We start from the raw sequence: 12,818 nt of genomic DNA, 5'->3' as shown, positions 1-12,818 counted from the left end.
AAAATTAAAATATTTGCATGTTACAGTTGATATTTCTTCTGGATTTTTGATGGGCTCCCTTCATGCCAGAGAAAAAACTAAAGATATTATAGCTCATTGCTTACAAAATTTTGCCACTGTGGGTGTTCCAAAATAGTTAAAAAACAGATAATGCCCCTGGTTATACTTCTACCTCTTTTAAACAATTTTGCTCATCATTTGGCATTACTCATATAACAGGAATCCCATACAATCCACAGGGACAAGGCATAGTTGAAAGAGCTCATCAAACTATTAAAATGTACTTATTAAAGCAAAAAAAAGGGAATTGGAAAGGGGTATATATCCCCCAAAGATAAAATAACCCTTTTTACTCTAAACTTTTAAAATTTGGATTCATCAGGGCTTATTGTTGCGGAAAGGCATATGTGTCCAAAAAATGTACATAAGCCCAAGGTACTTTGGAAGGTTATTCTAACAGGACAATGGAAAAGGTCCTGACCCAGTGATTGTCTGGAGTCAGGGGTCTGTTTGTGTGTTTCCACAGGGAGAACAGCAGCCGATTTGGATTCTAGAGAGACTAACCAAAGCAATTTCTACAGACCAAAAGAAGATAATTTTACTCATATCCATAACAGCTGATATCCAGAACTCCAGCTTGGCTATTCTTACATCTGCGACAGTGATTAACCAGGATGCTTTTTTCAATATCTATTTTATTATTGCCTTTTCCCACATCATAAAGTTCTACTTTATTTTTTGAGCTCATACAGACCTAGGTTAATGTTTTTCTGATTAGTTTTATTTTTTGACTGTGGAGTTTTTAAACATTGCAATGGAGATTTCACCTGTGTAAAGCTACAGGCCTTTACCATGTCTTATGTGTTGTACGTTTGTGTGCACACTTGTGTTTTGTGTTGTATGTCTCTGTGTGTGTATGTCCATATATCATATATGAGGAGCGCTCATAAAAAATGGATCCAAATTTTTTTTTTTATTCACGTGATTTTAATGGTTTAATTTAAATTGGGTAAACAGCTGTTGAGGATTGTTTTAATATGTGAACAAAAAAAGGAGGTTAACAGATCTGTTTGTTTACTTTCACCTTTCCTTTTCATTATATTTAATAATTCTGTTCAGGATAATGTAAATTGTTCAGAAAATTGTTTTCTTAGTGCCTGTTGGAATGTTACATAATTTTTTTTTTAGCCATCATTGCCAGAATTCCTATCTTCATCCTAGTGCTGGTGAAGACAAAGATAAAACCAAACTACAGCTTCTTCGATAGCTATCACAGCAAACTGTGTAAACTGATGCATCAATGAATAATAACTCAACAAGTAATGCTCAATCAAGGAGTCGATTTACTTTGGGAGGAAATGGACATATTGATAGATTCCTCCACTTTGAACTGCTTGCAGAACTTGCCTGGACTATGTATCACTTGTATGCATTGTGAACTATCTGTTGGTGCAGCGAATTGTGGTAGTGCTGGGGCATCTTTGCTGATGGTGTCACCGGTGATACAATTTTTCCAAAGGAGCCGTCAATTGGCTTGGTGTCGTGGCATTTCTGTATCCTCCTCCCTTCTACTAGTGATGGTCTAAAATTTGGGGGCCAACAGAGGTGAGGCAAAGAACCTCACCCCCCCACTGGCACCAAGGCCAAATTTGGGGGCCAACAGAGGTTAGGCAAAAAACCTCACCCCCCCACACACTGGTGCAAAGGCCTATCCACAGTATGGCTGTATGCTGGACCAGTAGTCAGTGATGGGTATGATCCAATTGCAGTGGTACCAACCTAAGACAGGAGGCTGATGCCTAGAGGTCAGCTCATCCGATGACGGGTAAGGACCATATGTTGTATTGGACAACCTAACAGGCACGGTCCCTAAGCGACATTGCTTGTTGTTTAATTAAACAGAAGGGGAGAGATGTTGAGGGCCACAGCCCAGTCGGTATGGCCCCTGGCATTTTGCCAACAGTATTGGTTGACAGATGAGGCATTACTATCCGCCTCGGCCGCTACTTTGTAGTTCTCTTGGGGATTCCCAGAGAGTTCCCATTGGTTGGGGAAGTGCAGGAGAAGGGATTTCCGGAGGAGATATTTCGGGTTGCTGGTTCCTGGAGGAGCCACGTGGCGGTCGGCAGATTTCCCAGGAGCGTGTGTGGAGTGTTCTGGTAGAGTTCAGAAATAAAGTTTGTTCCTACTTCAGTGGCTCGTGATTTGTGCCCAACCAGACTGCGGCACATTTGTTTTTTGAGATTGGCTTATTTTGCATAGCACAATATTTTCCGACTCCATCCATCATTATTGGCAAATGCCATAATTTCATTATTCTTTACAGCTAATATTCCATTGAATATATATATATATATATATATATCACATTTTCTTTACCCATTCATCTGTTGAAGAACACTTAGGTTGACTCCATCATTTAGCTATTGTGAATTGAGCTGCTATAAACATTGATGAGGGTGCATTTTATGTCTTTTGGGTATAAACCAAGGAATGGGATAGCTGGGTTGAATGGCGATTCCATTCCAAGTTTTCTGAGGAATCTCCAAACTGCTTTCAATAACGGTTATACCAATTTGTAGTCCCACCAGCAATGTAAGAGTGTAACTTTTCCTCCACATTCTCACCAACATTTATTGTTGTCTGTATTCTTGATGATTCCCATTCTGAATGGACTGTGATGAAATCTTTGTGTAGTTTTGATTTGATTTTTTTTTTAATTTTCAGAGATATTGAACACTTTTTCATATATCTGTTGATCAATTATATTTCTTCTTCTGTGAGGTATCTGTTCACTTCCTTAACCCATTTTAATTGGCTTATTTGTTTTCTGGTGTTATGGTTTTGGAGTTCTTTATATATCCTAAAGATTAATGGTTTATCAGAGGTGCATGTTGTAAAGATTTTCTTCCAATCTATAGGCTCTCTTCTCAAATTATTGATTGTTTACTTTCCTTAGAAGAAGCTTTTTAATTTAAATCCATCCAATTTATTGATAGTTTATTTTACTTCTTGTTGTTCAGTGGTTTTGTTAAGGAAGTCAGATCCTAGGGCTACGTGGAAAGATTAGGGCTCATTTTCTTCTCTTAAGTGCAAAGTCTCTGTTCTACTGCCTAAGTCTTTGATCCACTTTGAGTTGATTTTTGTGCAGGATGAGAGATAGAGGTTTAATTTCATTTTGCTGCATATGAATTTCAAGTTTTCCCAGCACAATTTGTTGAATAGGCTATCTCTTCTCCAGTGAATGTTTTTGGCACCTTTGTTTAGTATGAGATAACCATATTTATGTGTGTTTGTCTCTATTCTGTAACTTTGTTCCACAAGTCTATTTTAGTGCCAATACCATGTCATTTTTGTTATTATAGCTCTGTAGTATAGTTTAAAGTCTGATATTATGATACTTCCTGCTTCGTTTCTCTTGCTAAGACTATTCTGGGCCTCTTATTTTTAAAAATAATTTTGATGATTGCTTTTTTTATTTCTATGAAGAATTGGGATTTTAATAGGAATTGCATTAAATCTGTATAATGCTTTTGGTAGTATGACCATTGCGACAGTATTAATTCTGCCTATTCAGGAGCATGGGAGATATTTCCATCTTCTGCAGTTGTCTTCAATTTCTTTCTTTAGTTTCTTGTAGTTTTCACTGTAGAGGTCTTTTACCTCTTTTGTTAGATTGATTCCCAGGTATTTTATTTTATTTGAGGCTATTGTGAATAAGATATTTTTCCGAATTTCTCTTTCAGTGGATTTATCACTGATATATAGGAATACATTTGATTTATGGGTGGTTGATTTTATATCCTGCTACTTTACTTTATTCATTTATTAATTCTAGAAGTTTTCTAGTGGAATTTTTTTGATCTTCTAGATATGGAATCATGTCATCAGCAAATAGTGATAATTTGTGTTCTTATCTATTTGTATTTCCTTAATTTCTTTCTTCTTTCTATTGCTCTTGCTAGAGTTTCAAGAATGATGTTTAATAGAAGTGGTGAAAGAGGATATCCTTGTCTTCTCCAGTTTTTAGAGTGAATGCTTTCAATTTTTCTCTGTTTAGAATGATTCTTGCCTTGGGTTTAATATATATAGCTTTTATAATACTGAGGTGCATTTCTACTATCCTTAGTTTTTCTAGTGTTTTGAACATGAAGTTGTGCTGTATTTTGTCAAATGCTTTTTTTGCATCTATTGAGATGATCATATGATTTTTCATTTTAAGTATAATAATATGATGAATTATGTTTATTTATTTCTGGATGTTGAATCAACCCTGCATCCCTGAAATGAAACCCATTTGATTGTGGTGCGCTATCATTTTAATAAGCAATTTGCCAGAATTTTATTGAGAATTTTTGCATTATGTTCATCAGGGATATTGGTCTGAAGTTTTCTTTCCTTGATGTGTCTTTGTCTGGTTTTGGTATCAGGGTGATATTAGCCTCATAGAATAAGTTTGGAAGGATTCCCTTCTTTTGTAATTCATGGAATACTTTGAGGAGTATTGGTGCTATTTCTTTTTTAAAAGTCCTGTAGAACTCAGATGGGAATTTTTCTGGTTGTGGGTTTTTCTTGGTTTGTAGGCTTTTGATGGCATTTTGTATTTTATTACTTGCAATTGATCTGTTTACATTGTGTATGGCCTCCTCATTCAGTTTGGGTAGATCATATGTCTCTAGGAATTTGTTGATGTCTTCTATATTTTCCATTTTATTAGAGTATAAATTTTCAAAATAGTGTCTAATTATCTTCTGTATCTCAGACATTTTCTTTATTTTTTTTTCTTTTTCATCTTGTATTTTAGTAATTTGAGTTTTCTCTCTTTTTCTCTTCATTAGCATGGCCAGGGGTTTATCTATTTCATTTATTTTTCCAAAGAACCAACTTTTGTTTTGTCAATTTTTTCAATTGTTTTTTTTTCTTTAAATTTAATTGACTTCAGCTCTGATTTTAATTATTTTCTGTCTTCTGCTTTTGGTGTTGATTATTTTTTCTTTTTCTAGGGCTTTGAAATGTAGTGTTAGGTCATTTAGTTGTTGACTTTTTATTCTTTTAATGAATGCTCTCATTGCCATAAACTTTCCTCTTAGTACTTCCTTCACAGTGTTCCAGAGATTTTGATATGTTGTATCAGTGTTCTCATTTACCTCTCAAAATTTTTGTATTTCATCCTTGATTTCTTCTACTATTCATTCATCATTCAATGGTGTATTATTTTGTCTCCATTTCTTAGAGTCACTTCTATTTTTTACTTTATCATTGATTTCTTATTTTATTCCACTGTTATCTGATTGAATTCAGGGTATTATCTCTCTTTTTCGTATTTACTAAGAGTTGTTTTATGGCATAAGATATGATCGATTTTAGAGTAGGAGCCATGTGCTGCTAAGAAGAAAGTATATTCACTAGTTGATGGATGAAATATTCTACACATGTCTGTTAAGTCTAAATTATTGTTTGTAGTATTTAGTTCTATAGTTTCTTTATTCAGTTTTTGTTTGGAAGATCTATCCAGTAGTGAGATAAGTGTGTTAAGTCATCCGGCATTACTGTGTTGTGGTCTATTTGATTTTTGAAATTGAGAAGGGTTTGTTTGATGTATATAGATGCTCCATTGTTTGGGGCATAAATATTTATAATTGTTATGTCCCACTGGTATATACTTCCTGTAGAAGTATAAAATGTCCTTTTTTGTCTCTTTTGATTAACTTTGGCTTGAAGTCTAATTTATCTGAGATGAGGAGGAAACCACTGCTTGTTTACACAATCCATATTAGTCACATGTTTTTTCCTATCCTTTCACCTTCAGCCCATGTATGTCTTTGCCCATCAATAAATTGGATGGATTTAAATTAAAAAGCTTCTTCTAAGGAAAGTAAACAACTTGAACTATCACTATTTGCTGATGACATGATTCTTTACTTAGAAAATTCACAAATTTTCAACAGAAAACTTCTAGAACTCATACAAAAATTCAGCAAAGTAGCAGGAGACAAAATTAACATGCATAAATAAAATGCACTCCAACATATCAATGACAAATCCACTGAAAGAGAAATTATAAAAACTACCCCATTCTTAGTAGCCTCAAAAACAAATACTTGGAAATAAATGTAACAAAAGAGGTGAAAGACCTCTAAAATAAATACTACAGGAAACTAAAGAAAGAAATTGAAGAAGACCTTAGAAAATGGAAAATTCTCCCATGTTCTTGCATAAGCAGAATTAATACTGTCAAAATGGCCATATAACCAAAAGTGTTATAAAGATTTAATGCAATTATTATTAAAACCCCAAATGACATTCTTCATAAAACTAGGAAAAGCAATCATGAAATTTATTTGGAAAAATAAGAGACCCAGAATAGCCAAAGCAATCCTTAGCAAGAAGAGTGAAGCAGAAGGACTCACAATACCAGACAGTAAACTATACTACAGGGCCATAGTTAAAAAGATGACATAGTATTGGAACTGAAACAAACCTGTAGACCAATGATACAGAATAGAAGACACAGAGATAAACCCACATGACTACAGTTATCTCATACTAGACAAAGGCACCAAAAATATTCATAGGAGAAAAGATAGCCTCTTCAACAAATGGTGCTGGGAAAACTGGAAATCCATATGTAGCAAGTGAAATTAAACCTCTATCTCTCACCATGCACAAAAATCAAATCAAAGTGGATCAAAGACTTAGGCACTAGAACCGAGACCCTGCACCTAATATAAGGAAAAATAGGCCCAAATCTCACCTTGGTTACTTAGGACCTGACTTCCTGGAAAAGTCTCCTAAAGCACAAAAAGTAAAATCAAGAATCAATAAATGAGATGGTTTCAAACTAAAAAGCTTCTTCTCAGCAAAGGTAACAATTAAAAAAGTGAAGAGAAAGCCTACAGAATGGGGGAAAATTTTTACCACGGGCACCTCAGATAGAAAGAGCATTAATCTCCAGAATATATAAAGAACTCAAAAAGCTTAATACAAAAATAAATATACAACCCAATCAATAAAAGGGCTATGGAACTGAGTAGACAATTCACAGAAGAAGAAATACAATTGATCAACAAATATATGGGATAATGTCCAATATCTCTAGCAGTTAGATTAGTGCAAATTAAAACTAAAATTTCATCTCACTGTAGTGAATGACAATTATCAACAATACAAGCAATAATAAGGATTGGCGAGGATGTGGGGGCAGGAGGTACACTCATAGATTGCTGATAGGACTGCAAATTGGTACAACCATTATGGAAAACAGTATGGACATTCCTAAGAAAACTTAAAATGGAACACTATTTGACCCAGCTATCCCACTCCTCTGTTTATACCCAAATGACTTAAAATCAGCATATTACAGTAATGCAGACACATCAATATTTATAGCAGCTCACCTCAGTATAGCTAAACTATTGAACCAAACTAGATACCTTACAACAGATGCATGAATAAGGAAAATACGTTTTATATACATAATGGAATATTACTCAGCCTTAAAGATTAATGAAATTATGACATTTGCCAGTAAATGAGTGGAGCTGGAGAAGAGAAATATGCCAATCCCCCCAAACCAAAAACCAAATGTTTTCTGTGATATGCAGATGTTAATTCACAAGGGGTCAGGGGCTAGGGAAGAATAGAAGTACTTTGGGTTAGGCAAAAAGGAGTGAATAGAGGGGAGGATTTATAGGGTAAGAAGATAACAGAATGAATTGGACATTAATAGCTTAGGTGCATATGTGTCTAGAGGACCAGTAAGACCTACATCATGTATAATCAGAAGAATGAGAAGCTATACTCCATTCATGGCTGCTGTGTCAAAATTTATTTTACTGCCATGTATAACTATTTAGAACAAATAAAATTAAAAAGAAAGAAAATCCAGAAAACTTCAATGTGAGTAAACTGAAGCCAAAAAAATCATGTCTTTTATGTAATCAAATTTTCATGAGATGATTTTAATACAGCATATGTAGTATTAGAAACAATTGAGTGAAGTTAGCTAAATAACAACATCCTCTAAATCTAAACATTCATTAAACTATATATGCATATTCATAATTTATTGAAAAGCAAAAAGCCAAATGTTGAATATCTTGTCAATAATAATGGCTTGACAAAGTTTTGATTTTACCTCTTTTCAGACTCCCTCTGAAATAAGAAGAATGGTGTATATAAAGGAATAAATTTATAATGTAAGTGATAATGGTTTGACATCACCATGCTACTGCTGTGAATTCCTTGAGTGTAAAGTAGTGGAATTTTATTAAAGAAGAAAGGAAATGTAAACATTTCTTGAACAAGAGGAGTCTGCAGAGGAAGTCCAAATTTCTGAGAGGCTCCTAATTGCTCATTCCAGACTCACCAGAGCTAAAGCAAGACTCCATGGGTTGCATACCATATATTCACCTTCATTTCAACCTTCTCTTAGATATTCATAACAGTGGATGAAATAGTTGATTATGTTTATTAGTTTTTTTTGTATGTTATAATAATGAATAAGTGACCAAATATCTAGATGACAGGAAACCATGAGTACAATAGGAAAAGTATTCAGCAATAAAATCAGCAAACAATTTATATGCGACAACATGGGTTCTATGGGAAGAAATTTGGACAATTGCTTGAATTTGGTCCTTTTCTTCGATTTCCTGGGATTTGATGGCATCCCTCAAGGAAACAAAGTGGGTAAGGTCATAGCTTTTAATTTTGTGATATGGATCTCCAGAAATGAAAGTAAAACTCATTTGGTTAAAACACTGCAATTGTTCATGTCCTTTAGAACAAACATGTTGCTAGATATTTTATCCCTGGAATTTTGTCAAATTCTATCCCAGGACTCACTCCTAGTTAGAAGAAAACACATAAGTCATTTTTAGTGTGGAGTGTTTTAGTGTTAAAGAAACTTAAGGTATGGGGCTGGAGCTGGAGCTCAGTGGTAGAGTGCTTGCCTAGCACATTTGAGGCACTGAGTTCAATTCTCAGCACCACATAAAAATAAATAAAGTATTGTGTCCATCTACAACTTAAAATATTTTTAAAAAAGAAACTTAAGGTAGATTGACATGCAACAGTCATTCTAGGCCTAGAAATTTACTTGAAATCATTTTAAAATTGAAAAAAAAGGGATGCATCCTTCCTGAATTCATGCATTTGTGCATTAGGTTCACTGTGATTTTAAAAATATTTCACAAATACTTAAGTAAGCCTTCATGTATGTAAGCCACTGTGCTGTGCATGCAATAATGTAAAGAATTGTAGGAATTACCGATTTAAATCTTTAAAGAAATTTTGGAGCCCAAAATGAGTCTGCTTAAGAATAATAAATAAATTCTAAATGTTTTAAGTGTGTAAGTAATTGTATCCTCTTTTCAATAATCTGAAAATACATCATGAAAGTTTCTCATGACAGTATTAGAGGAAGGCATATCATCACAGTTGTAAAATAGAAAGGGGTAGTTGGGGGAGGAGGAATTCTGTGCTGACAGTCCTATAAGAAAAAAGCATGACCTCAGAGGGAAGTATAAACAGAAAATTTTCAGTAACTCATTTTAGTTATAATATAGGTTTCATTTGGAGAATTGCGTAGGAAGACATTGCAGAGGTAAACCAAAGTTATATTCATAAGAAACTTAAATAAAGCTAGCTTTCATGAGCAAAACTAGGGTATGGAGTAAACCTATATGTTTATTTATATTTATATAGGCACATCTACATGTCTATCATATAATCAGTACATAATCACGAAGGAAAAAAAAAACCTCAGCAGATCCAAGTATCTATAACATACATGCATATAATCTGGTAGCAATGACAATCCTCTAAAAGAGAGACATGATTTAATCTGAGACTTGGGTATAAGAATCATCTGGCAACAGTGTTGAGGAGGAAAGAGAGTTGATCAGCAGGATGAAAGAGATGAGAAACTAGAGTTTGGAAACACAGGAGAGTATTTTTTAGAAAGAGGGACTCAGTTATATCAGTAGAAAATGCACAGAATTTCAATGTGGAGAGGTAAATGGCAAGGATAGAACTCATTATATTTAAATAATATGCAGAGTGAGAACAGAACACATCCAAGGATTTTTTTCTTTCCCAGCCACACACTGGGCACTATTGGTCACATAATTTTACCATTGCTTGAAACTTTTGCAATATGCATCTAAAGTTCCTTTATGAGAACAACACATTTCAATAATCTTTAAATGCTATTATTTTTTCTTTTATTTCTCTTCTTTTTTCTTTTTTTCTTTAAGAAGTTTGAAAACTTTTCCCTTCTAGTCTGCCAGTTTTCTTTTTTTCTATAGCCACCCACACTTAATTCTTTAATCTATTAAATTTCTATATTGGTAAGGGTCTTTGGATTGTCCAAAAGAAATAAACACAGCTGCAAAGGGACTTAGAAAGCAAGAGAGACAAAGAGAAGCAACTCACCTCTTCTCTTTACTCAGAGAAGCACTCTGAGATAAGAGCATTCTCTTTTGGTTTATCACTGTACTCACTACTTTAATATCTTTCTAATTATATACAATTTTTTTTGGTGTGATGTGGGAGTCCAGTTACTCCAAGAAGGCTAAGTCACTATTTCTCAAAAATAGAAAAAGAAAAAAGAAAAGCCCTTTTCATGACTGGTAGATTTCCTGGGGTTTTTCTTTTGCTCACTCAAACACAAACCTGCAACCACTCTAGAGCAAATATGGTATGATCCCCTATCTATACAGCACTATTATCTATAAAGAATCATACTTGGGTTCTTTTGAGAGGATGTACACTATATTAATAATCTATGTAAATATATAAATATAAATAAATAATAACAATATAAGTATCAGTATAAAATAAAAGAACATAAAACTATCTAAAAATCTTTTCACTTTTTTGCCTTAGTTACTCTAGTATGACATGAACACTTGGATTGATATTTATTATCTATGAATAATATAAACAAATATTTAAGAAGTTAATAATGTCTCCAAAATTAACTCATTAATTTTTGAGAACAATAATAATTACAAACCTATTTAGTACTATTGAAAACATCCACAATTTGCCTCCACAATTTGGTGACTGTTTTAATAAAAGGAGAATAAATATTAATAAGAGATCTAAATATTTCTTTTCAGCATTTTTTTTCAGGGAATCTATGACTTGTTTGTTTCTCAGGCTGTATATCATGGGGTTTAACACAGGAATTATGACAGTGTAAAACAGAGAAAAGATCATATCTTGGTCATCTGCTTGTGAAGATGCAGGATGCACATACATGAAGAGAAGGGGGACATAATATAAAGTCACAGAAAAGAGATGGGCTCCACAGGTGGAGAAGGCTTTCCTCATGCCTTTTTCAGACTTCTTTCTTAAAATTGTAAAGAGAACTAGTGAATAAGAAATAAGAATAGTCACAATGCTAAATACTTGTATTGAGCCAGAGAAAATAAAAATTATTAGATAATTAAGAGAAGGATCAGTACAGGAAATCTTTAACAATGGTATAACATCACAATAAAAGTGATGTACTATGTTGGAATTACAGAAGGTTAATCTGAATAAAAAGCTTTCATGAATTATAGCATGAAGCAATCCACCTACAAATGATAAAACCAGCAGCCGGAAGCAGAGTATATTGGTCATAATCACAGGATACAGTAAAGGTTGACATATGGCTACATAGCGGTCATAAGCCATTGCTGCCAGGAGAAAGCATTCGGTGGTCACACTAATTGCAAAGGAAAAAAATTGTATCATGCACTGAGGGAGAGAGATCATCTTGCTCTTGTCTAAGAAGTTCATCAGCATCTTTGGGGTCACTGTTGATGACAACCAAGTATCCACAAATGCTAAATTCCCAAGGAAAAGGTACATGGGGATGTGAAGCTGAGGGTCATTCCAGATCAGAGAAATCAGACCAAGGTTTCCCACAAGTGTCATAAGGTATACTGCCAAGAACAGTAGGAACAGGGGGAGTTTCCACTGTGGTTGTTGTGTCAGTCCTCTGAGAACAAACTCTGTCAGCAAAGTTGCATTGTCCTTTTCCATGACCTCACTGAATGTCACCTGAAATGAAATGAAGTGAATGTAAAAATGTACATGGGAAAGAGATAATTAAAATTGCAAAAGCATCCTATGGCAATAATATCAATTTTACAGCAAATGCATCCTCCATCTGCCACAAAGGCATAGTCGTGAATGTTTGGGGTCTACAGTAGTAAAAGTGACATACTATTTATGATCTTTGCCACTAATTGGATCTTTGCATTTGTCTGTCCCTGTCCAGCTTATTCCTTCAACTTCTCTAGCATTTCTTGCTTTGAGCCAATTTCCATTCAATTCAAAATTATTTCTTATCACAACCTCAGAGCCCCCAACAGAAGAGATAAAAGAGAAACCAGAAAATAAAATACTGATCAGAGTGATCCCAAAAGGAAAGGTAAAAATGGAAAAGGGATTTTGTGGACAGAAACCAAAACAACATGGAAAGTGAAGAATGGTGCTAAATACAACAGTGAATGATTTCGTGGGATGAGAATTAACAGAGATAATGGAGTGCAGAAATTAAGAAAGTTTCAGTAAGTTTAGACAAAGTAGTTTTTTTTAGGCAATAGAATTAAGTTCAGAGAGTTATTGAAAGTGCATAGAAAACAAGCATCACAACAGTGAAGGAATGGTAAGAGTGCACCCTAAGCTGTGTGCAGAACAGTTGGTGTTTCCATCTGGCATGCCATCAAATATAAAATTTATTTACTGCATAGCATTTCAATAAAATTTTCAAATGACTCATCAAATGAGACAAGTAGAGAAGAAAAAAGCAGAGGAGA

The 12,818-nt window shown here is 34.2% G+C and overlaps 1 protein-coding gene across 1 annotated transcript; it reads right to left on the bottom strand.

The window, feature by feature from the left end:
* Positions 1-11,108: 11,108 nt before the first annotated feature.
* Positions 11,109-12,039, bottom strand: LOC308653867 (olfactory receptor 5H17-like; the record flags this gene model as incomplete). The annotated part of the gene is given in 2 exon segments (XM_081302623.1): positions 11,109-11,135; positions 11,137-12,039. Coding segments are annotated over 2 exon segments (930 nt in total).
* Between the last annotated feature and the right edge of the window lie 779 nt (positions 12,040-12,818).

The sequence above is a fragment of the Spermophilus citellus genome, assembly GCF_964194105.1.
Source record: "Spermophilus citellus genome assembly, chromosome: 7".
Taxonomy (NCBI): Eukaryota; Metazoa; Chordata; class Mammalia; order Rodentia; family Sciuridae; genus Spermophilus; species Spermophilus citellus.
The sequence above is the reverse complement of the archived record's forward strand: the minus strand, read 5'-3'. Positions and strand labels throughout refer to the sequence as shown.